General features: G+C 39.8%; 1 protein-coding gene and 1 long non-coding RNA gene across 4 annotated transcripts in view; one reads left to right on the top strand and one right to left on the bottom strand.

Moving 5' to 3' along the window:
• The window catches only part of LOC122673498, a 163,373-nt gene that overhangs the window by 4,664 nt on the left and 134,139 nt on the right, over positions 1-24,570 (bottom strand). Inside the window, exons 8-11 of the long non-coding RNA XR_006334696.1 lie at positions 17,082-17,277; positions 14,680-14,868; positions 11,826-12,017; positions 7,517-7,578 (exon numbers count right to left, since the gene is read on the bottom strand). This is a non-coding gene — a long non-coding RNA (uncharacterized LOC122673498). The remainder of the gene's footprint in view (positions 1-7,516; positions 7,579-11,825; positions 12,018-14,679; positions 14,869-17,081; positions 17,278-24,570) is intronic.
• The window catches only part of SYNPO2 (synaptopodin 2), a 200,367-nt gene continuing 191,670 nt past the window's right edge, over positions 15,874-24,570 (top strand). For 2 of the 3 annotated variants that reach the window (XM_043871343.1, XM_043871344.1), the window contains exon 1: positions 15,891-16,156. In XM_043871343.1, the coding sequence (XP_043727278.1) occupies positions 16,052-16,156 (105 nt within the window). In that variant the 5' untranslated portion in view covers positions 15,891-16,051. Of the gene's footprint in view, positions 16,157-24,570 lie in introns of all 3 variants that reach the window. The other variant, XM_043871342.1, reaches the window with a different exon arrangement.

The raw sequence follows: 24,570 nt of genomic DNA, 5'->3' as shown, positions 1-24,570 counted from the left end.
TTCCTCCAGTTCCATTCTTCTTTCTCAAGATTACTTTGGCTATTTGAGGTTTTTTGTATTTCCATACAAATTGTGAAATTATTTATTCTAGTTCTGTGAAAAATACCGTTGGTAGCTTGATAGGGATTGCATGGAACCTATAGATTGCTTTGGGTAGTATAGCCATTTTGACAATATTGATTCTTCCAATCCATGAACACGGTATGTTTCTCCATCTGTTTGTGTCCTCTTTGATTTCTTTCATCAGTGTTTTATAGTTTTCTATGTATAGGTCTTTTGTTTCTTTAGGTAGATATACTCCTAAGTATTTTATTCTTTTTGTTGCAATGGTGATTGGTATTGTTTCCTTAATTTCGCTTTCTGTTTTCTCATTGTTAGTGTATAGGAATGCAAGGGATTTCTTTGTGTTAATTTTATATCCTGCAACTTTACTATATTTGTTGATTAGCTCTAGTAATTTTCTGGTAGAGTCTTTAGAGTTTTCTATGTAGAAGATCATGTCATCTGCAAACAGCAAGAGTTTCACTTTTTCTTTTCCTATCTGGATTCCTTTCTGCAAATAGCGAGAGTTTCACTTCTTCTTTTCCTATCTGGATTCATTTTACTTCTTTTTCTGCTCTGATTGCTGTGGTCAAAACTTCCAAAACTATGTTGAATAGTAGTGGTGAGAGTGGGCACCCTTGTCTTGTTCCTGATTTCAGGGGAAATGCTTTCAATTTTTCACCATTGAGGGTAATGCTTGCTGTGGGTTTGTCATATATAGCTTTTATTGTGTTGAGGTATGTTCCTTCTATTCCTGCTTTCTGGAGAGTTTTAAACATAAATGGTTGTTGAATTTTGTCAAAGGCTTTCTCTGCATCTATTGAGATAATCATATGGTTTTTATCTTTCAATTTGTTAATGTGGTGTATTACATGGATTGATTTGCAGATATTAAAGAATCCTTGCATTCCTGGGATAAAGCCCACTTGGTTATGGTGTATGATTTTTTTAATATGTTGTTGGATTCTGTTTGCTAGAATTTTGTTAAGGATTTTTGCATCTATGTTCATCAGTGATATTGGCCTGTAGTTTTCTTTTTTTGTGGCATCTTTGTCTGGTTTTGGAATTAAGGTGATGGTGGCCTCGTAGAATGAGTTTGGAAGTTTACCTTCTTCTGCAATTTTCTGGAAGAGTTTGAGTAAGATAGGTGTTAGCTCTTCTCTAAATTTTTGGTAGAATTCAGCTGTGAAGCCATCTGGTCCTGGGCTTTTGTTTGCTGGAAGATTTGTGATTACAGTTTCGATTTCCTTGCTTGTGATGGGTCTGTTAAGATCTTCTATTTCTTCCTGGTTCAGTTTTGGAAAGTTATACTTTTCTAAGAATTTGTCCATTTCTTCCAAGTTGCCCATTTTATTGGCATAGAGCTGCTGGTAGTAGTCTCTTATGATCCTTTGTATTTCAGTGTTGTCTGTTGTGATCTCTCCATTTTCATTTCTAATTTTGTTAATTTGGTTCTTCTCTCTTTGTTTCTTAATGAGTCTTGCTAATGGTTTGTCAATTTTGTTTATTTTTTTCAAAAAACCAGCTTTTAGCTTTGTTGATTTTTGCTATGGTCTCTTTAGTTTCTTTTGCATTTATTTCTGCCCTAATTTTTAAGATTTCTTTCCTTCTACTAACCCTAGGGTTCTTCATTTCTTCCTTCTCTAGTTGCTTTAGGTGTAGAGTTAGGTTATTTATTTGACTTTTTTCTTGTTTCTTGATGTGAGCCTGTAATGCTATGAACCTTCCCCTTAGCACTGCTTTTACAGTGTCCCATAGGTTTTGGGTTGTTGTGTTTTCATTTTCATTTGTTTCTATGCATATTTTGATTTCTTTTTTTGATTTCTTCTATGATTTGTTGGTTATTCAGAAGCATGTTATTTAGCCTCCATATGTTTGAATTTTTAACAATTTTTTTCCTGTAATTGACATCTAATCTTACTGCACTGTAGTCAGAAAAGATGACTGGAATGATTTCAATTTTTTTGAATTTACCAAGACTAGATTTATGGCCCAGGATGTGATCTATTCTGGAGAAGGTTCCGTGTGCACTTGAGAAAAAGGTGAAGTTGAGTGTTTTGGGGTGAAATGTCCTATAGATATCAATTAGGGTTAGCTGGTCCATTATGTCATTTAAGGTTTGTGTTTCCTTGTTAATTTTCTGTTTAGTTGATCTATCCATAGTTGTGAGTGGGGTATTAAAGTCTCCCACTACTATTGTGTTACTATTAGTTTCCTCTTTCATACTTGTTAGCGTTTGCCTTACATATTGCAGTGCTCCTATGTTGGGTGCATATATATTTATAATTGTTATATCTTCTTCTTGGATTGATCCTTTGATCTTTATGTAGTGTCCTTCTTTGTCTCTTTTCACAGCCTTTATTTGAAAGTCTATTTTATCTGATATGAGTATTGCAACTCCTGTTTTCTTTTGTTCTCCATTTGCGTGAAATATTTTTTTCCAGCCCTTCACTTTTACTCTGTATGTGTCTCTTGTTTTGACATGGGTCTCTTGTAGACAGCATATATAGGGGTCTTGTTTTTGTATCCATTCAGCCAGTCTTTGTCTTTTGGTTGGGGCATTCAGCCCATTTACATTTAAGGTAATTATTGATAGGTATGGTCCCGTTGTCATTTACTTTGTTGTTTTGGGTTCACATTTATACAACCTTTCTGCGTTTCCTGTCTAGAGAAGATCCTTTAGCATTTGTTGAAGAGCTGGTTTGATGGTGCTGAATTCTCTCAGCTTTTGCTTGTCTGTAAAGCTTTTGAATTCTCCTTCATATCTGAATGAGATCCTTGCTGGGTACAGTAATCTTGGTTGTAGGTTATTCTCTTTCATTACTTTAAGTATGTCCTGCCATTCCCTTCTGGCCTGGCGGGTTTCTATTGATAGATCAGCTGTTATCCTTATGGGAATCCCTTTGTGTGTTATTTGTTGTTTCTCCCTTGCTGCTTTTAATATTTGTTCTTTGTGTTTGATCTTTGTTAATTTGATTAATATGTGTCCTGGGGGGTTTTGCCTTGGGTTTATCCTGTTTGGGACTCTCTGGGTTTCTTGGACTTGGGTGGCTATTTCCTTCCCCATTTTAGGGAAGTTTTCAGCTATTATCTCCTCGAGTATTTTCTCATGGCCTTTCTTTTTGTCTTCTTCTTCTGGGACTCCTATAATTCGAATGTTGGGGCATTTCACATTGTCCCAGAGGTCCCTGAGGTTGTCCTCATTTCTTTTGATTCTTTTTTCCTCTCTGCTTCATTTATTTCCACCATTTTATCTTCTACCTCACTTATCCTATCTTCTCTCTCCTTTATTCTACTCTTGGTTCCCTCCAGAGTGTTTTTGATCTCATTTATTGCATTATTCATTTTTAATTGACTCTTTTTTATTTCTTCTAGGTCTTTATTAAACATTTCTTGCATCTTCTCAATCTTTGTCTCCAGGCTATTTATCTGTAACTCCATTTTGTTTTCAAGATTTTGGATCATTTTTATTATCATTATTCTAAATTCTTTTTCAGGTAGATTCCCTATCTCCTCCTCTTTTGTTTGACTTGGTGGTCATTTTTCATGGTCCTTTACCTGTTGGGTATTTCTCTGCCTTTTCATCTTGTTTAGATTGCTGTGTCTGGAGTGGGCTTTCTGTATTCTGGAGGTCTGTGGTTCCTTTTTATTGTGGAGGTTTTACCCAGTGGGTGGGGTTGGACGATTTGCTTGTCAAGGTTTCCTGGTTAGGGAAGCTTGCGTCAGTGTTCTGGTGCGTGGAACTGGATTTCTTCTCTCTGGAATGCAATGGAGTGCCCAGTAATGAGCTTTGAGATGGGTCTATGTGTTAGATGTGACCTTGGGCAGCCTGTATGTTGACGTTCAGGGCTATGTTCCTGCGTTGCTGGAGAATTTGCGTGGTATGTCTTGCTCTGAAACTTATTGGCTCTTGGGTGGTGGTTGGTTTCAGTGTAGGTATGGAGGCTTTTGGACGGTCTTTTATTACTTAATGTTCCATGTAGTCAGGAGTTTTCTGGTGTTCTCAGGTTTTGGGCTTAAGTCTCCTGCCTCTGGATTTCAGTTTTTTTCTTCCACTAGTCTCAAGACTTCTCCAACTATACAACACTGATAATAAAACTTCTAGGTTAATGGTGAAAAGATTCTCCACAGTGAGGGACACCCAGAGAGGTTCACAGAGTTACATGAAGAAGAGGAGAGGGAGGAGGGAGATACAGATGAGCAGGAGGAGAAAAGGGGGGACTCAAGAGGAGAGAGACAGATCTACACAGTTGTCTGTTCCCAGAGTGTTCTCTGTAGCCCAGACACCCACAAAGATTCACAGAATTGGATTGGGAAGAGAAGGGGAAAGGAGGAAATAGAGGTGTTCTGAGGTACAAAATGGAGAGTCAAGATTGGGAGAGAGTAATCACCACCCTCCTGAATAAAAATGGGAACTGAATATTGGATTCTTAAATGTCCAAAATTTATATCACATACTGTAAAACAAAGGTTAAAAATCTAGAGTAGAGGTTAGACTCTTAAAAATACAGTATTAAAAACAAAAATACAAAAAATGTTAGAAATATATATGAAGTTTGGTTTAAAAATAGGGCTTCTCTCTTTTTTTTTTTGCAAGGTTATAGTGAAATGAAAATGAAAATTAAGGAGTAATAGAGGACTTTAAAAGGAAATAAGAGAAAAAGAAAAAAAGAAAAAAGAAAAAAAACAAGAAAAAAATTTTTTTCTAATTAAAAAATCTTAAAAATCTATGAAAATGAAAGTTAAGGAGTCATGGGGGAGTAATAGGGAATTTTAAAAGAAAATAAAAGAGAAAAAATAAAAAGGAAAAAAGAAAAAAAAATTTTTTTAATTAAAAAAAAAAGTAAAAATATATCTAGGAATTTCTCTGGAGCTGTTGCGGTCAGTGTGGGTTCGGTTCAGTTTCAGATAGCTCCTCGTTCCAGCTTATACTTCTCGATATCTACAGGCCCCTTCCGGTGTAGTCGGTGTTTTCTACACTAATCTGTTGCACCAGTCCCTTCTGAAGCGGTTCCCTTTGTTTATTTGGCTTCTGTTTGCTGGTCTCCTCAGTGCCTAATTTCTGCCCTGACACAGGCAGGCGGAGGTGGTCTCTTGTTCAGGTAGCTAGTTCCGTCACGCTGCAGGGAGGGACCCGCGATGCTTTCCCCGTCTATGCTGCTCAGGCTCCCGGCTGGTCTATATGGAGCGTGCCCTGCGCTGCGCGCGGTTCCAGCCCTCGGGTGTTCCACAAAAGCGCGGACTCAGTTGCGCCTGCGTTTTGTGCCTTCCCCGCCCGAGAGGCTCAGGCAGCCAGGAGCTTGACGGGCGCACTCTCCCTGGGTGCGGGGCGCCTTCTCCCCTCCACGGTCCCAGCCTCAGTTTCTGCCGGCGCCAGTTGGGTGCGGCATGCCTTCTCCCCTCCGCGTCCCCAGCCCCAGTCCCCGCCCGCGACGGTTGGGTGCCTGCGCCCTGTGTCTCACTGCGACCCTCCCAGAGGATGTCGACCATCCAGAATCTCAGGAGGCCTTTGATTAGAAACTGGAGGCCTGTTTGCAGTGCAGTAGGGGATGCAGTCCTTGGGCCCGAGCCTGCCCCTTTCCCCTCCCCCCTGCCTCCTGCCTCCGGCGGGGCTGGGCCAGTCCACAGCCTGTGAGCTCTTCTCTGGACTTGCTCAGACCCTTTGTTCTGCGAACTGCCGGCAGTGTGTTCGGGCTGGTTAATTTTCTCTCTCTCTTTTGCTGTCCCACGGTTTAAGTTGGTAACTCACAAAAGCTCCCTCCAATTGCCCTCAGGGCACTCAGGCCCAGTCCTTACCCTAAGCAATGCCGCCCGCTCCTCTCCGTTCTTCCCCCACTTGCTGGTGGCGGATGCGGGCGTCTGGGGTACTTTTCTGCTGGGAGTTGCTTTTAGGCACGTAATCTGTGAGTTTCATTTATTGTTCCCCTCCCAGTCAGGTTGCCCTCCGAGATTCAAAAACTTCCCCCAGACCCGCCAGTGCGAGGGTTTCCTGGTGTTTGAAAACTTCCTCTATTAAGAGTCCCTTCCTGGGACGGATCTCCATCCTTAGCTCTTTTGTCTCTCTTTTTATCTTTTATATTTTGTCCTACCTCCTTTCGAAGACGATGGGCTGCTTTTCTGGGCACCTGATGACCTCAGCTAGTGATCAGAAGTTGTTTTGTGAAGTTTTCTCTGCGTTCAATTGTTCTTTCGATGAATTTGTAGAGGAGAAAGTGGTCTCCCCGTCCTATTCCTCCGCCATCTTGGCTCCTCCCCCGTCACATATATTTTTATATAGTCTTGTGTGTTGGAAAGAACCTAACTGGCAGTGTGGCTGTCTGTGTGCCAGGCCTCTCTGTTACAGGCGAAATTTATCCCTCCAGATTCATGCATCGAGTCCTGCCCACCAGTACCTCAGAATGTGGCTGCATCTGGAGATAGTGGCTGTAAAGGCAACGCAGTTAAAATGAGCTCCTTACGGTGGCCTTTATTCCATGCTTGGTGTCAAGATTAGGACATAGGCAGGTACAGACAGAAGACTATGAGAAGATGCTTGGAGAAGATAGCCATCTCTAAGCAAGGAGACAGGCCTTAGAAGGCTCTGCTGAAACCTTGATTTCAGACTTCAAGCCTCCAGAACTGCAAGAAAATAAATGCCGGTTCTTGAAGCCACTTAGTCTATGGTGCTTTGTAATAGAGTCCTTGTAAACTACTCCCTGAGGCCATAAGGTTGGGCAAGGCAGCAACTCTGGGCTTTGTGTGAAAGTAGGAGTTGCTAGTGTGCATCTCTTTAGTTCTGCAACCCTGCATGATGGGACTTCAAGTCACCAGCAGTAGCAACAGTGGTGGTTTCTCCCCAGACCACATTCAGCAAGAGCAGGCACACAGAAGCGCAGGGAAAATGCCTTTAGGAGGGCCTGGAGTGTCCTTCACACGACTCCTTCTTGCCTCCACTGGAATGTTGCAGAGCCCACCACCACCTGCTCACATGGTATTTCACACATGTGCATTCCAGGAAACAACACAAATACTCAAGTGGCAGCAGGCCCTAGCGGGGTCAGCAGATGATGAATTAGTAATTCTCCAGTCATCAAGGAGTTGAATAACTGCTAAATATGAGTTAACAAATGTTTATGCATCATATCGATTATGTGTATACCCAATAACTGTAACTAATTCCAACCAACATGTTTCCTCCAGAGATTAAGAACAATCATTTGAAAAGATCTTACTGTCTTTATCTGGGGTATTAATTTCTTCTCAGATACACAATCTTATATCAAATTGTTGTCAGTCATTTTTTTGCTGGGAGAAAAATAAAGCAATAATGACAAAATGCATTGTTTCAAAGCTCTAAAATTTAACACTGATTTTGGAGGGTGTAATTTAGTGACAATTCCAAATAACGATTGTACCTGTGGAAAAGCGATTTTGTTTGTTTAAAAATATAGAAGCTATAAGGTAAATCTCATTTTTGATAATTCATTGACATTACCTTACATTTTTCCTTAAAAATTATCTTTTTATTTTTTTCTGTTTCACGTAATCCAGTACTATCTGAAATACAAAAAGGGAGATTTATTAGCAAAACCATAAAGTAGCAAAATGATATAGTCAGCAGACATCATGAGTCACAGCACTGTATTTCATTCCGTGATGGGACAGCCAGTGCCCTGCAGTGTTTTGGAAAATTCAAATGCCTAAAACTATCTTCTATCTTTTCTAATATGTTTAACTCCATGCTCATTGTCCTAAAGTACACACACACACCAGCACAAGCATACACACACACCATTTTTACAATGTATGCTTTTTGAAAATGAAACTTTTAATATGTATTTATCCTACAAGGATTTTCATCCATGTGGTTTCATTTGGTGATTCACTCAAATTTAACTCATATAAATACACAGTTAGTTACCAAGTCAAGTCTGACTCTTTGTGACCCCATGGACTGTAGCCTACCAGGCTCCTCTGTCCATGGAATTCTCCAGGCAAGAATGCTGGAGTGGGTTGCCCTTTTCTTCTCCAAGGGATCTTCCCAATGCAGGGATTGGACCTGGGTCTCCTTCATTGCAGGCAGATTCTTTACCAATGAGCTACCAGGGAAGCCCTGGTAACATAAATATATTAGCTAATGTTGTAAGATGCCTGCTACTTTTTTTAAAAGTCCCTTTAATAATCAGCAAGTCTTGGTGGCTCAAAAGGAAAGAAAACTTAAGTTTGGTTTAAATAGTGAAATCATGGTGCATTTTTCCAGTTTTAGTTATTCTAAATTTCACATAGTTTTACAACAATGTTGTGAGATAATAAAAAATACATATTAGCCATTTTTTCCGGTTCCTGACACAGAGCTCCTAAAAACCCTTGTCATTTCCTGAGCGATAAGAACACTAGGAGTGTCTCTTGTTCTAATATTGGTCTTTGACCTCTGTTCCTCCCACAGAGCTCCTAAAACCCTCGCAATTTTCTGGGTGATGGGAGTGCCTTTGTTCTAAGGAGGTGACATTGGGTGAGCTCCTGAATGAGGGCTGGTCGCTGGAAAGACCGAACCATGATTAGTAGCTTGGAATTTTCGGTCACGCCCCACATTCTCTTGAGAAGCGAGGGGGCTGAAAGTGGAGTTAATGATTGAGCATGTCTATGTGACGTAGCCTCCATAAAATCCCAAAAGGATGGGGCTTGGAGAGCTTCCAGGCAGGGGAACATATGGAGGTGCTGGGAGGGTGGGGCCCTACACCGGCCACGAGAGCCCCTGCCCCACCCACACACCTTCTCTTCCCGGCCCACCCCTTCCCTCTGAGTGTTCCTCTGTGTGCTTTATCACATATCCTTTAATAAATTGGTAAATGTAAGTAAGTGTTCACCTGAGTTCTGTGAGCCACTCTAACAGATTAATCAAACCCAAGGAGGGGGATGTCCTTGGAAACTCTGATCTATAGTCAGTTGGTCAGAAGTACAAGCAAGAATGTAGGATTGCAACTGGCATCTGCAGTGTGTGTGAGTGAGGGTGGGGGGACAGTCTTGTGGGACCAAGCCCTTATCTCCTGGTAGATAGTGTCAGAATTTAGTTGAATTCTTGGACACCCTGCTGGTGTCCTGAGACTTGCTTGTTGGTTGTGTGGGGGGCCCCCCGACCTACAGACACACATTGGAATTGTGATAAGGAACCAAAAGAATTGTTTGTTGACAAATAGCTGACAAAAAAAAAGACACAAAAAGGCAAAGGAGAAAAGGGAAGATATTCCCATTTGAATGCAGAGTTCCAAAGAAGAGCAAGGAGAGGTAAGAAAGCCTTCCTTAGTGGTCACTGCAAAGAAACAGAGGAAAACAATAGAATTGGGAAAGACTAGAGACCTCTTCAAGAAAATTAGAGATACCAAGAGAACATTTCATGCAAATATGGGCAAAATAAAAGACAGAAATGGTATGGACCTAACAGAAGCAGAAGATATTAAGAAGAGGTGGCAAGAATATACAGAAGAACTATACAAAAAAGACCTTCATGGCCCAGGTAATCACGATGGTGTGATCACTCACCTAGAGCCAGACATCCTGGACTGTGAAGTCAAGTGGGCCTTAGGAAGCATCACTACGAACAAAGCTAGTGGAGGTGATGGAATTCCAGTTGAGCTATTTCAAATCCTAAAAGATGATGCTGTGAAAGTGCTGCACTCAATATGCCATCAAATTTGGAAAACTCAGCAGTGGCCACAGGACTGGAAAACATCACTTTTCATTCCAATCCCAAAGAAAGGCAATGCAAAGAACGCTAAAACTATCGCACAATTGCACTCATCTCACACGCTAGCGAAGTAATGCTCAAAATGCTCCAAGCAAGGCTTCAACAGTATGAGAACTGAGAACTTCCAGATGTTCAAGCTAGTTTTATAAAAGGCAGAGGAAGCAGAGATCAAATCGCCAACATCTGCTGGATCATCGAAAAAGCAAGAGAGTTCCAGAAAAACATCTACTTCAGCTTTATTGACTATGCCAAAGCCTTTGACTATGTGAATCACAACAAACTGGAAAATTTTTAAAGAGATTGGAATACCAGACCACCTGGCCTGCCTCTTGAGAAATCTGTATGCAGGTCAAGGAGCAACAGTTAGAACTGGACATGGAACAACACACTGGTTCCAAATAGGAAAAGGAGTACGTCAAGTCTGTCTATCGTCACTCTGCTTATTTAACTTACATGCAGAGTTGCAATTGCATAGAAAGTAAAGGGCACACTTAAAGGAAATAAAATCCAAACCCAGTGTCTCTTGGGACTTCTATTTTCTGTGATCAGCCATACTTTTAATGCATTTTAACTCTGCTGAGGAAATCAGAAAACCATTTACATGATTAATGCTCTTTGTCTACATCATAAGAAACACTGGGCTGGATGAACCACAAGCTTGAATCAAGATTGCCAGGAAAACTATCAATAACCTCAGATATGCAGATGACACCACCTTATGGCAGAAAGTGAAGAGGAACTAAAAAGCCTCTTGATGAAAGTGAAAGAGGAGAGTGAAAAAGTTGGCTTAAAACTCAACATTCAGAAAACTAAGATCATGGTATCCGGCCCCATCACTTCATGGCAAATAGATGGGGAAACAATGGAAAAAGTGACAGACTTTATTTTTTTGGTCTTCAAAATTACGGAAGATGGTGACTGCAGCCATGCCTTGGAAGAAAAGTTATGACCAACCTAGACAGCATATTAAAAAGTAGAGACATTACTTTGCCAACAAAGGTCCATCTAGTCAGAGCTATGGTCTTTCCAGTAGTTATGTATGTATGTGAGAGTTGGACTATAAAGAAAGCTAAGTGGCTAAGAACTGATGCTTTTGAACTGTGGTGTTGAAGAAGGCTTTTGAGAGTCCCTTGGACTGCAAGGAGATCAAACCAGTCCATCCTAAAGAAAATCAGTCCTGAATATTCATTGGAAGGACTGATGCTGAAGCTGAAACTCCAATACTTTGGCCACCTGATGAGAAGAACTGATTCATTGGAGAAGACCCTGATGCTGGGAAAGATTGAAGGAGGGAGGAGAAAGGGAGAACCAAGGATGGCATGACTGACTCGATGGACATGAGTTTGAGTAAGCTCCAGGAGTTGGTGATGGACAGGGAAGCCTGGCATGCTGCAGTCCACAGGGTTGCAGAGTCGGACATGACTGAGCAACTGAACTGAAGTTCACTATGATGCTTTATTTTTCTCCAAAATTTAAAATGCTACTATATTACTCATAATGAAGAATAGCTCCTGTTTTTTGAATAGTTAGAAAGGGATCATAGACATTAGCTCAAAATAGAAAGTAAAGTTATATTTGAGTGAAAAATTAAATTAGAAAAATAAAAAAAGGCATAAACTAGGCATAGGTGACCAATGTAAAATGATTGTATAATAAGTCACTTCTAATGGAATATTTTTGTTTCATAATATGTCTTCTCAGTTCATGTTAGTCTCAGAAATCTTATGTTCTATCCAAATTGGGAAAGATAGTATAAATATTATTAGCTGAATAAAAACTGTATGAATGAAGAGTAGAGCATCTGGTACAGTCTTAAGTAATTTAAATGTTTCAGAAGTAGAGTCAGTCTAAGAAGATCATTTTCAAAACCACTTAAGACACATTTTTCCCTTAAAATATATATTTTGGTCTTGACATGATTCTTACATCCCAAATAAAATTAAGAGTTGGCTTATGTGGTTTTTGACCAGGGCTCTGTTTCCATTCCTCTACTAGTATCTCAGTTTTACCCCACTGGCCTGGGATTTAATTTGACCCTCCTTGCAAGTTACTAACTTACCCTGTTACTGCTTCATGGATGCTGAAAGCAGACGTGAGACTCTTGGGTGGAGACAAAGAGTTTGACTATGAGGGCGCAGCAAGCAGCTCGGACATCAGCCTGTTGACACCAGTTAATCTTGCCTCAGACTCCACAGGGTTGATGTGGTAGGACCCAGATGGATGTTACACACACAGTAGGTTTGCACAGTGGCTAAGGAACACCAAAGTTAACGAGTCCATTGCTATTATTTTGTTTTTGGCTGACAATCAGCTAGCTAACTTGCTCTTTTTTGCAAGGCTGAGAAATTACCACATTTCTCAAGGCTGCTTGCTGCAAACACAACCCTGAGCAATAGCTCAGGAAAAGAAGCATTAGGATCTCGAGTTCTGACACACCTAGAAAGATATAAAGGAGCCTAGTGACCCAGGGAGGACCCTCCCACCACCATCTGGTGGATTTTCATCCTCATACTGGATTCCACTACTGCTATCAATATCCACGAAAGGTGGATATCTCTCCTGACAGCTACCTGGAAAAGCCTTGAGCTTCCCTTTGGTTGGACCATATACAAATTAATCACTGGGGCCAGAGGACTGTCCTTGACTTAGGCCTAGATTTGCACCCATTCCTGAACTAATCTCTATGTTAAGGGGGAAAATTACTCTTATTAACTAGATCAACTATGCTGGCTGGGGTGGGAGGATCAATTTTATCCAACTTAATAGCTATCAATGGGGAAGAGGCAAAATGTTGGGAGGCAGCCATTACCTATTTTACATGGTCTCTAAATAGTATAATTCAAGAATTCTGCTCTATTTCAGGTTTTGAAAGTCAAATGAAGAGGAGAGAAAGAAAAAAAAAATTAGAACTCATTGGCCTTCTTTTCTATGCCTTTATTCTGGGATAGCTTATCTATTTTTTCATTGTACTCATAATAATTGAGCACCAATTATGTGTCAGGAACTATATTAGACTTGGGGATACAATTCAGAAATGACTCCTAATCTCACAGGTTAATAATCTAGTAAAGGATTCATTTTAAGAGACCGTTAGGATGAGATGGAAAAATACAGTGATGGTGGCACATAGAGGGGGCCTCTCACCTGGACACTGGGCGGGAGGGTTAGGAAAAGACTCCTGGAGAATATGATATCTAATGTGAAGCCAGAGGATGAACAGAAATTATCAGGTGATCTGTGTGTGGGTGAGGACTAGATCGCTTGGAAGAATGCCTTAGGAGATGGAAAAACAGAGCTAGTTAGAGAAACTGAATGTCATCCTGTGTGTCTGAATCATAAAACTCAAGGTAAGAGGACAGGTAGGACAAGTGAGGAGTGGGAGGCAGGAAGTGTTATCCATGGAAAGGAAACTTGGCTTTTCTAAGAGACCTTGGAGACTTTAAACAGAGGGAAAACAAGGTAGATGTTGCATTTCAGAAATTTCACACTGGCTATATAGAGTGAAAAATGAATTGAGGAGGAAGCAAGGCCACGACAGAGAGACTAGTTAGAAGATTGTTGAAATCCAGCACAGAGACAGAAGTAATTATATCAGTGAAAATGGAATGAAGGCACAGATTTGCAATCTATTTATTAGTAGAAGTTAGATCTGTAGGTCTTAATGAGTAATTGGATGCATGAGATGAGAATAAGGAAATACTTAAGACCTGGAGATAGGATAGCAATGATAAGAACAGATATTTTTAAATCAAGTAGGCAAAGGTTTAAATCCTAACTCTACATGTAGCTTCTAAGGCTGAGCTAATTACCAGCAAAAAGAAGACATTGATAACTACCTAGCAAGGCTGCTTTGAGGATAAACATGCAAAGAAATAAAATACTATATGTCAAGTTTCTGACACAGAATAAATCTTCTAATAAATTATAGCAACACGTCAATTCTTATTTCTCTGTCAGAAAGAACTGGTTGGATGGAAACACTATTCATTCAGTGCAGTCAGGAGTGTGCTGGCTGCAAGTAACAATAAACTGGACCCACAGCAGTTTTTAGAAGTATGGGTTTTCCTGCACAATAAGAGAACTGGAGGTGGATAGTTATTGGCAGTAACTTGGTCAGCAGTGCAATCTTTATTGTTACCCTTGGCTTTACCTCATGGTGACAATACGGCTGCCCCAGTTCCAGCCTCCAGCATCATATTTACTTTTAAGTCAGGGTTGAAAGGGCCATGCATAAGAGAAAGGTTATGGGTTAGTTAATAATCCTGAGATGGGGGACATAGGAGAAGACAGAAGTTTGAGAATAAATAACAAACTTGATTTTGAATATATTGAGTTTTAGGTTTCTGTGATATATTCTGAGATATATATTCTGTGAACATATCTCCAAAAAAAGGTTTAATAGGCAGCTGGATACACAGACCTGGAGTTAAGGAAAGATATCTGGGATTGAGGGGGGAGGTTAAATTCTGCGGGGTGAATGAGAGAACCCAGTGAGGAAACACAAGGACCAGGACACTGCCCTGGCACAGAACACCAGCATTTAATGGGTGAGTAGGAGCCAAGAAGTGCCCAAAGTGAGACAGCAGTGTTTAGGGAGGCAAGAACAGAGCCAAGAGCATGCTGTGTCCTGGAAGCCTAAAAGAGAAAACAGTTTAGGAGGACATGGTCAGTAAAAGCAAGGGCTACATAAAAGCAAGAAGGTAATAAGTAACCTTGCTGAGAGTTTTTCCTTTTGTGGGGACAGAAGCTAGGCTGGAGTGGGTGAGGAGTGGAAGAGACAGGAGGAAACAGAAAGAACAAATGTAAAAAAAGTTCTTTTCTTTCTCTTTTATTCTCAGAGTTCCTATTTTAGGATGTCAGTACTTGCACAATTCTTTTTTTTTAAAGAAAGATTTTTGGTCAAGTCAATTTACCTTTCCAAAGAGAAGCAAACTTGGAATGAGAGTCTGGTCCTCATGACCTTCGGAGGGTCTCTTCCGGCGCCAATGGTTTCTGATTACATGGTCTTTCTTACTCCAGTGATGAGACACAAATAAAATCATTTGGCATGTTTAGGTTCTGGGAGCAGAGCTGTGTAAATGTTCATTGTATGTCGCTGCCGACTAATGAAAAAGGCAGAGATTGGAGGTCAGTGGTCCGGTGGCACATGTGACGCTAACTTTCCCAGGCTCTCCTTTATTTAGTGTGTTTTTATATGGAATGTCATGGAAAATAAAAGTATTATGGGAAAATAAAAACGTTCCATTTGGACAGTTTTTGATGGGTCATATTCAGACTCAAAACATTAAGCTATTTTGGGCCACATATAAAATCAACTTTATATTGGACCACCGAGACTCAGAACTCTTGGTGAAAGACTATATAAAAATAAGAAACCTGTATGCAGTGACATTGTATGCAGTTTGGCTGACTATTCAGGTTTAAGAAGTTTCCTTCCTGTTGAGGAAGGAAGAAAATGAAACACTATTTAAATTTAAAGCAAGTCATGCAGTAGAGGTAGTTGTAAGAATGTAGCTTCTGGGGCAAATCCTCTCTCCCTCTCTTTCACCTTCTGAACTATGTAAGCACCAGTTCGGAAAAGTACATTTCGGAGTACCAGGCTTTTGTTTCCGTTTTTTAAAAATAAATATTTTTGCTTTCTTTTATTTCCTGCAGATTAGTTCTGCAGGCTGCAAACAACAAAGCTAAGAAAAGCAATAATTTTAAAAAAACTCCCTTTTGTCTGTTTGCATCATTACTGTGGTAATTCTCAAAACGTTTGTTTGAGAGAATCTAATCATCTAGTAGTTCAGCCCTTAGAGGTCATATTTTAGGATGTCACTTGTGGCCTGGAGATTAAAACCTTCATGCGTCCTCTACTATTTACGGAATTATTCAGTGTAAGTTTTTCTCTCATTCTTTCATTTCAGGGCTGCAGTTTAATCAGTTAGAGCTAGAGAACTTTTGCTCCCGTCCCCCCCTCCTCGCCATCTCGCCCCGAAATGGGGACGTTATCTCGTGTGTGAGGCTCTTCCCGTTCCCTGAAGGTGGGCTGAGCAAAGGAGCCTGACGCAAGAGTGGGCTGTGTCCTTGATGCCTCTAGCGCCCCTGCCGCCCGGGGACGGATCCCATTAGCCGCGCAAATTCCAGGCGGCGGCCGGGCAGCGGCGGCGGCTGCAGCGGAGGCTCTCTGCGCCCCGGGGCTGCCTCCTCGGCGGGAGCCCGAAGCTGAGCGCAGAGACTCAGCCGCACCCAGGCTCCGTCCGTCTTTTCAAGCTCTCCATGCTCCCCGCCTAAAAGAAGAAAATGGGCACGGGGGATTTTATCTGCATTTCCATGACCGGAGGGGCGCCCTGGGGGTTCCGATTGCAAGGTGGCAAGGAGCAGCAGCAGCCCTTACAAGTTGCCAAGGTAGGATCACCAAAGATGGGTTATCACATCTTGTTCCGGGCTGGGAAAGAAGGAATAAAAGCAACTTTTGATGGTTTATTCAAGCTCTGATTCAGAGGTCTCTATGCTAGTTTGATTTCGATGCTGACACTGATTTCTTCTTGATTGTGGGTGGTTTTTTTTTTTTTTCCTTCAGAAAAACTTTGGAGAGTAACATATAGCACATATGTAATTAATCAGTCATTAATGGGGTGGGGGAAAGAGAGCTACATATTTTATCAGCTGAAGAAAAGCCTAGTTAATCAGCTGCTTCTCTGGCAACCAGCAAGACACTTGGGAATGTTTCTTCTAGGCAGTCTTAGAATCTACAGTTGTTACTGTTTCACGTCCCTTTCCTTGGCTCTGGCTGAGGAGAAAGGCTCAGCTCAGTATAACCAACTGGCTTGGCTCTCTTGGGGACTCTTTATAAAGTATTGTTAACGACATTTATCATACAGCATCCATGAGAAGACCAGCTTGGGGCAATAATTTTCTAAAATATGAAGATCTCATAAATTTATTTGAAAGAATATTCTTTTAAGGATTTGGCTAATAAATGAAAAAATCTAAGTACCCTGGTCCATCATGTGCATTCATCTTGTCAAGTGCTCAAAATAAAATTCAGAGACACTGGAAATATGTTGTAAATAACTTAGACATTAACTTTGAAATGCATCTAATAATCATTTAAAATATTTTAGGTGTTTTTATTTCCATTAGATCGCTTTGTTTCTTAGCTCAGTATGCTTACCAGTTTGCTTGAGGGGATCCGGTATTGTCTAATTGTGATTCAGTTAAAACCAATTTTAAAATACATGAGAAAAAGCAGACTTTTACCTAATTTTAATACTAAATTGAAGTACTATAGGAAAGAATATGTTTGATTAAATTTCTATTTTATACTTACATTAAAAATGGATCTAGATCCTCATGAAATATATGGACCATAGGCCTTTGTAGTTATTCTTCTTTCCCTTTGGCTTTCTTTCTTCTTCTTTTTTTTTAATTTATGTTCGCTGTGAAGAAAGGAGTTTCTTTGAAATTTTTTGCACCCTGGCTTCCTTGGAAAATTCTTTCAAAATGTGATGGTGGAATCCTGCCACCTAGTGAAAATTTCAAACATCAAGGATGAAGCATAAAACGGCAGATGAAAAGCAGACATTTTTAGAACTGAGAAGTTTCTCAGAGATCCACAGTTCAACCTGCTAATTTTAGATAAGGAAAGAACCTTCAGAGGCTAAGTAACCTGCCTTGGGTCTTTGGTCTTAGGTTTGGAACAGGCAGTGATTAAAAGGTACAAAGGTTGTTGGTTTCATTGTTTTTCTTTAGGAGTCAATGGTAGGCAACATCAGACAAAATATTAATGCCTAATTCAGCATATGTAGACTTCATGAGCCCGAAGTGGATTTGTCCGGAGTCTAGAATAGCAGTTGGCCGGCTCCTGTCACTGAGATTTGGGTTCTAATTCCAGCTCTGATCTAACATGCAGCCGGTCCTGAGACAGATCACTCTTCCTGACTCATTTGGGGTGTGTGTGTGTGTGTGTGTGTGTGTGTGTGTAGAAGAAGAAAGAGACAAAGATTTTGAGTGGGTGGGAAAGAAGAGAAGTACGTTGGAAACTGGTCACTACCATTAATGAGGTTCTATTTGCTTGAATTTTCTACAGCCCTATTAGTGTACAATTTTAGAATCACTTGCCTACCAGTTAAAATGTGGAGACAGAAGTGGCTAGAAGCTGTGATTCTTGGTTGCTCTTTCGTAGCCAAACCTATAAAATAGAATGGGTTTTCCTCAGTTCTTGATGTGTTTATTTCAAAGTGGCACCACTGAGTGGTGATATTTTGAAGAACTGAAGCAAATTGCTCATGAAGGGTGCTTTGGAGGTGTTTCTCTGCTGATAGCTCTCTATTATCAGGATTCAGAGAGGCTGTTAGTTTGAATAAGGGTCAAAAAAATTCATTCCTGCTCTCCCCAAAATCATCTTTCCTCAAATATCTAGGAAATATATTTTTAGTTTTAAAAATATCATTATACGAAAACATCAGGATGTTTGCTTTAATTTTTTTAGTTTGTGTTACTATAAGGTTACTGATTTAAAATATTATGAAAGCACCTGGATGTTTGCCTTAACTGTTGTGTGTGTGTGCAAAAGAGAGAGATAATTTATAATTTTTTTCCACATGTAAAAAGTGACTAGAGAGCCTTCTAAAGAAGATATAATTTTTAAATTACTATAGCAATGCCCACTTTTCTTGGTCTGGTTTTATACTTAATTAAAAATTATTATATTTAATTTATTACTAGCATTATTTGCCCTAGAAAAGCCTTGGAACAAAGTGCTTGTCTGTCTCTATGTTGTCAAGGCCATGGCCTCAGTGGGATCAGTTTTTCATTCAAAACATGAAGTCAACTTGATTCCAGTAAAGGTTTCTCTCTCATTGAGATCAAGGTAATGTGTATGTTGCTTGGTTTTCTCCTTTTCCAAGGAATGGTGAAAACTTATTAGAATCAAGTTACCTCCAAGTAGGAGGATGTGGAGGAAGGAGATAGAAAGGCTAAGGAAGGGATGATTGCTGGCAACCAAAACGCTCAGTTTTGAAGAACATGCAAAGGAATAATTTGGGAATTGAAGAGAATATTTTCAAAGAAAAGAAAATTTCAGACAGTGCTTAAATCATGCCTTCTAAAATGGGTATGCCACAAAGAAGCTCTATAGATAACAACACATTTTTGGTTCATTGTAAATACCTAGTATTTAGAATTTCAATAATTCTATATAGAATGAAAATTTAGCAAGCTGAAATAGCAAAAGAAAAACGAATCTAATATTATTAAGAATGATCAGAAATTTAATAGCTTTATAATTTCCAGTAAATATCCTCCTAGTGACATGTTTAGTCATTTCTGAAAGATATTCAAATGTTTTTAGTATTTGGCTGGCTGGCTGAACTGTAGGTGAACCCCAACTTTCAAAGATCACTATAGAAATATTAATGATAAAATTTTTCATTGATATTGAAACTCAAGGCCATAAAACTCTGTTTTGTTTTCAACATAAATTGAATTTCTAAAAGGCCCAAAGAATCAGTAACATTGTCCAGGTTTTTAAATGTGTATATATCTTTTAATTTATGTTCTAAATACATGTGATAGGAAGCAAACATTTCTAATACACTGTAGTAAGACAGTACTCTTGCAAGGTATATTTCTAAGAGATCATCTACAGAAACAAATTTATACAGCCATACTTGCGGTATAAAACCCCACTTTGTGTGTGCAGATGTCCTTATAAAAAGTCTGTTAGCACTTTTACTTTATAAAACTCTATTTTTTGGAACATGGACTTACATGGCATGTCGCTGGACATACTCTTGGACAATCACTTCAGAATATTGCCACATAAAGAAACAGGGAGAAGTTTTTGTTTTGCAAACAAATCTTATGAACCATTTAGAAGTAACTTACATTTTGAAAATAAAGAACAAAAAATGTTTAGACTTTATTCTTCATGAGTTTTAATGTTTAGAAATGAAAGCTTTCTTCAAAAGTACAGACCACTATGGTACTTATTAAAATGAATTTTAACTCAGAGTTTCAAGTAACTATTAAAATTTAGATGACAAATTACAATCATCCATTTTATGAGGTTGAGTTGGAGTTAATGATTCTTATCTATTATTGTATAATCTCTTTTTAAATGTCTGAATATAAGGTATTTAGGCAAAGCACATTCAAATACATAATTTATATCCCTTAGTGCCATCAGTGAGCTATCAAAATGCTTCAAATAGAATAAATTCAAGAAACACAGTGATTTCTAAAGGGAAAAATAGGAAATATTTGATGTTTGAATATGTACCTTTTGGGATAAATCCTCCTTACTACATATGGAAAGCTAGGGATATCTTTATTAGTAAATATGACTGATCACTGAATTTTTATTGATGTTTTGAGCTTTCAAGAAATTTTAAAAACATCTATACTTATAGAAATCCATGCACTCTAGCTACATCTATTAAGCAGATGTTACATAAAATTTTTATTTTGGAATTGCATGTTTTAAGACAGATGACTGTTGAAAGACAATGAGATAAAATAATGACCGTGACTGTGCATGAACTTTGCCATTATCTAGACAGAGTCCACATGGAGCTCACATTTATCCTGTACCAGGAACTGTTCCAGGTGCATCCTTGATAGGATGTCTTCTTTGTCATTGCAGTTGGTGGCCTGCCTAGTGCCTATATGAACAGTGGGATGGGGGTAGGGAGAGGCAGGTAGGGAAGTAAAACTGGAGAAAGATGTAGTGGGGGGTGGGGGAGGGCAAAGGAGAGAGAAAAAGAGACAGAGAGAGCGAGAATGAATGGACAAGTAGGAACTTCCCTTCCTCTGGATGAACTCTTCCATTTCCTCTGGATGAATGACTGTCACAGAAAGGTGTTGGTGGGACTTGAGCCGTCTTGCTTGGCCTACCTAGAAAGGCCAAACTCTTAGCCAGGGCCTGCAGGAGCAGGCTGGCATCCTGAGGAACTACTTGGGCCTTGGAAGGGACAGAGAAGTGCTGGGCAGGAGCCCTGTTTCTTCTGTTAGGGAACTGTGCAGGGTGAAACCCTCCCGGCTCCTAGAAGAAACCAAAGTGTCCCAGCATTGGGACACCAGCTGCAGAAAGGACAGTGAAGGCCACTCGACATTAACCAAAGAAGTATAAAAACCAACAAAGAGAAATGCTACGCTGTTCACTTGTGAATAAACAGATCTACCTTCCCCCTCCTCTTCAGCCTTCCTTCCTGCCTTCAACCTGGGAGGGGTGGGAGGGAAGCTGGTAAAGAGCAGACAACACTCTCTGCCTCTTGCCAAGCCCTGGAGCCACGAGCCAGCTACCGTGCTTAGGGAGAGAGCTTAGAGATAAATGTTAGATCAAAGCTGTATTTGGACTAGACTGTTTTAATAACCAAACGCCACCAAAAAGGCATGGGATCTGACCAAAGAATTATTAAGGGAGGGATTTGGTTTTATGGTAGTTGAAAACAGTTACTGGAAGAAATAAAATAGTTTCATGTTTATAACCGAATGAAAGACACTCCTCAAAAACATCGATTCCGTAACTCAGGTTCATATCATCAATCACACATTCTTGACATATGTTAGCTTGGAAACTTATCACCAACTGGGACTTCCTTGGCAGTCCAGTTGTTAAAGAACAGTCTATCATTTAGTAATGCTGAAAATTGCAGTGACTTCAGCCTTGTGGCTCAGATGGTAAAGTGTCTGCCTACAATGCAGGAGACCCAGGTTCAATCCCTGGGTCGGGAAGATCCTCTGGAGAAGGAAATGGCAACCCACTGCAGTACTCTTGCCTGGAAAATCCCATGGACGGAGGAGCCCGGTAGGCTACAGTCCATGGGGTTCAAAGAGTCGGACACAACTGAACAACTTCACTTCACTTCAATACAGAGTTGTATCAAATAGAATGTCACCAATCTAAGATTTGATCTTTGAAAACATTTGCAATGATTTCTTCTTTTATTGGGTCTGAGGACAAGGATTACAGGAAATACATCTTTGAGCTAACGTGCAACGAGAGACGAGACTGGAAAGGGAATTGGTTTACTTGTAAATAAACCTGAAAAATCTATGGCCTCCAATGTTTTTGTGTCTGTTCTAACAGATTCATGAAGAAACCAAATGCCATGAGGTTTTTGTAAAAGGAAATGGAGAATGCATGCGTCATCTTCATTAAACAATCTGAAAGAGTAAACAACTTCATGAAGTTAAAAGCTCATCTGAGAAACAGAAATAACGTCAGATCTTTGGGGGGATAATTCATTGTCTGACCACCTCAGTGAGAACATATTTATAGTATTGAATTGCCTTAGGCACTTAATTTTTCTGAATTATTTACCATTCTTTTCTTATTATTTAAAAAGCAGAGATGGCCACATTGTCAACAAACTGTGTCTTCAAAGTCTTTGTGAACTCCATTGGCATGTGGCAGATCATCAGCGATAGTAGATGTAGTTTGGTGTTATGATGGTCTGGCTGTAGTTATCCTTAACTGGTATATAAATATGGTGTGTTTCAGATAAAGTACTAAAAAATGTGGTGGATTTACTATTCGAAACATTATAAATGCAAGATGTGTTATTTGATTATGTAACAAATAGTTTTCCTATCCATTGGGTTTAGGTTTTTCTTACTCACCCAAGACTAGCTTTTCCACTTTGGAAGTAGTGTAGGTACTACAATGATAAAACAATGTAGTGGATGAATTTTCCTGGACTGAACGATGCACTTATGTTCTATCCGACCCCACTTAGTCTATAAAGTGTGAGTCGCTCAGTTGTGTCTGGCTCTTTTTGACCCCATGGACTGCAGCCTGCCAGCCTCCTCTATCCCTGGAATTTTCTAGGCAAGAATGCTGAAGTGGGTTGCCATTGCCTTCTCCAGGGGATCTTCCTGACCCAGGGATTGAACCTGGGTCTCCCACATTGCAGGCAGATTCTTTACTGTCTGGGCCACCAGGGAAGCCCAAGACTACTGGAGTGGGTAGCCTATCCCTTCTCCAGGGGATCTTCCTGACCCAGGAATCAAACCGGGGTCTCCTGCATTGCAGGCAGATTCTTTACCAGCAGAGATACCAGGGAAGCCCCATGCTTCCTTTATCAAAACTTACGTGGCTTGAATTTCATCTTTTTAGGAGGCATTATTTTTTCCAGAAGAAATCTACAATAATGGTCAGAGTATCATTTTCCTCCAAACATCTTGTTGCCTTTAACAGTACCTTCTGGAGATAATTTCAAGAAACTCATATTGATACTTATGGGTTGCTGGGCACTTCTTTAATCACCTTTTAAATATAACGCGAGAACTCAGTGAGGTTACCCCATTTAAGATCCCATTACAGAGGCAGAAAGTGGTTAAGTGACATCCTCAGGTCACATAAGTAGCACAGTCAGACCTGGGTTCACCCAGTTTGCCTCCCGGGTATGTCTTCTAAGCTTCTCCACATGATACTTTTGGGTTAAGTGTAGCTTGAACAGCTGGTTAAGACGAAATGAAGGACCTAAACAGACCACGGTGGAAAGATTATTGTGGTCCTGTAAACCAAACTTACTTTTTCTGTTCTGACATTAAATATATTATAATTTAAATTAGTGTCAGATCATTTTATTTGTAGCTTTTATTTCTGGAACAAATAATTTAGGAAATGCAATAGAAATAGACTAGAAACTTTCATAATTCTGTCTTCTGAAGAATAGATTAAATTTTTTTTTTTTCTGATAAGATTTCCCATGTCTTCTTAACAAATATGACTTGCTACTTTATTTTTGTTTTTGGCTGCACCAAGCAGCTTGTGGAATCTTAGTTCCCCAATGAGGGATTGAACCTGGGACCATGGCCGTGAAAGTACTGAGTCCTAACCACTGGACCATCAGGGAATTCCCATGCTACTTTATTTTGAAGCAAAAAATTTCTAGCAGTAAGACCATGCTTGAGAATTTTAGCATATAGTTCAGGACACATTGAGTTGGGAACTGAGTTCTGACTTTACCTCCTCAAGGGCACACTCACTTCCTGCTCCATATGTGACTACTCTTGCTCCTCAAGCTCAGGCCCTCTCCAGCTGTTTCTTAGATAACTAGTTGGGCCTTTTAACTGTCTCTCTGCTTAGGGTTTCACATTCCTCAGGTTCATGCTATAATGAGCTGCCAGAGAGACTTTTCTAAATCACCTGCTATACCACTGCTTAAAATACTTCAAAGTCTTCCCATCGTAGTCATCAAAATAACCATCACATTAAAAAAAATCTCCTGTAGATTTAAGTGCTTTATATATTATATCATTCACAATAGCCTTAACTATCCTTTTTTTAGAAAACCGATGAGAAAACTGAACCTTAGGGAAGTTAGGTGAGTAACTTAAGGCGGTAGAGCAGGTTCAGGCATCCAGGACGGAGGCCAGTGAGATGCCAAAGCACAGGCGCTGAGTGGCCGCCTGGACTCTGTATCACTGCAACGTGTTTTATAGACACCAGTATGTATTAAGTGTGAGTTCTTATAAAATCAGCCGTATTGATGACATCCTGCATCTCTTTTGCACTTCTTTTCATTTTGCTTTTCTCTTCAACTTGCCTAAAAATAATGCACTGAGTGAATTTTATATGAAGCGTTTCATGAACCTCTCCAAGAATTTTGTCTTTGTTATCCCTGTTAAAGCTGGTACTTCATCAGTGGCCTTATTTATATTTTTTCCCATAAAACACTGATTTTTTTTAAATTAAAGAATGCGTTTATTTTGAGAACTTATCTCCAGTATTTTTCCTTATTGGCTTTCCAAAGGAGTAGTTGATCTATTTCAGAATTGAAACAGAATCAAGAAAATAGTCCAGGACATGC

Source organism: Cervus elaphus, chromosome 17, assembly GCF_910594005.1.
Source record: "Cervus elaphus chromosome 17, mCerEla1.1, whole genome shotgun sequence".
NCBI classification, from domain to species: domain Eukaryota; kingdom Metazoa; phylum Chordata; class Mammalia; order Artiodactyla; family Cervidae; genus Cervus; species Cervus elaphus.
This window is presented reverse-complemented; position numbering and strand designations above follow the sequence as displayed.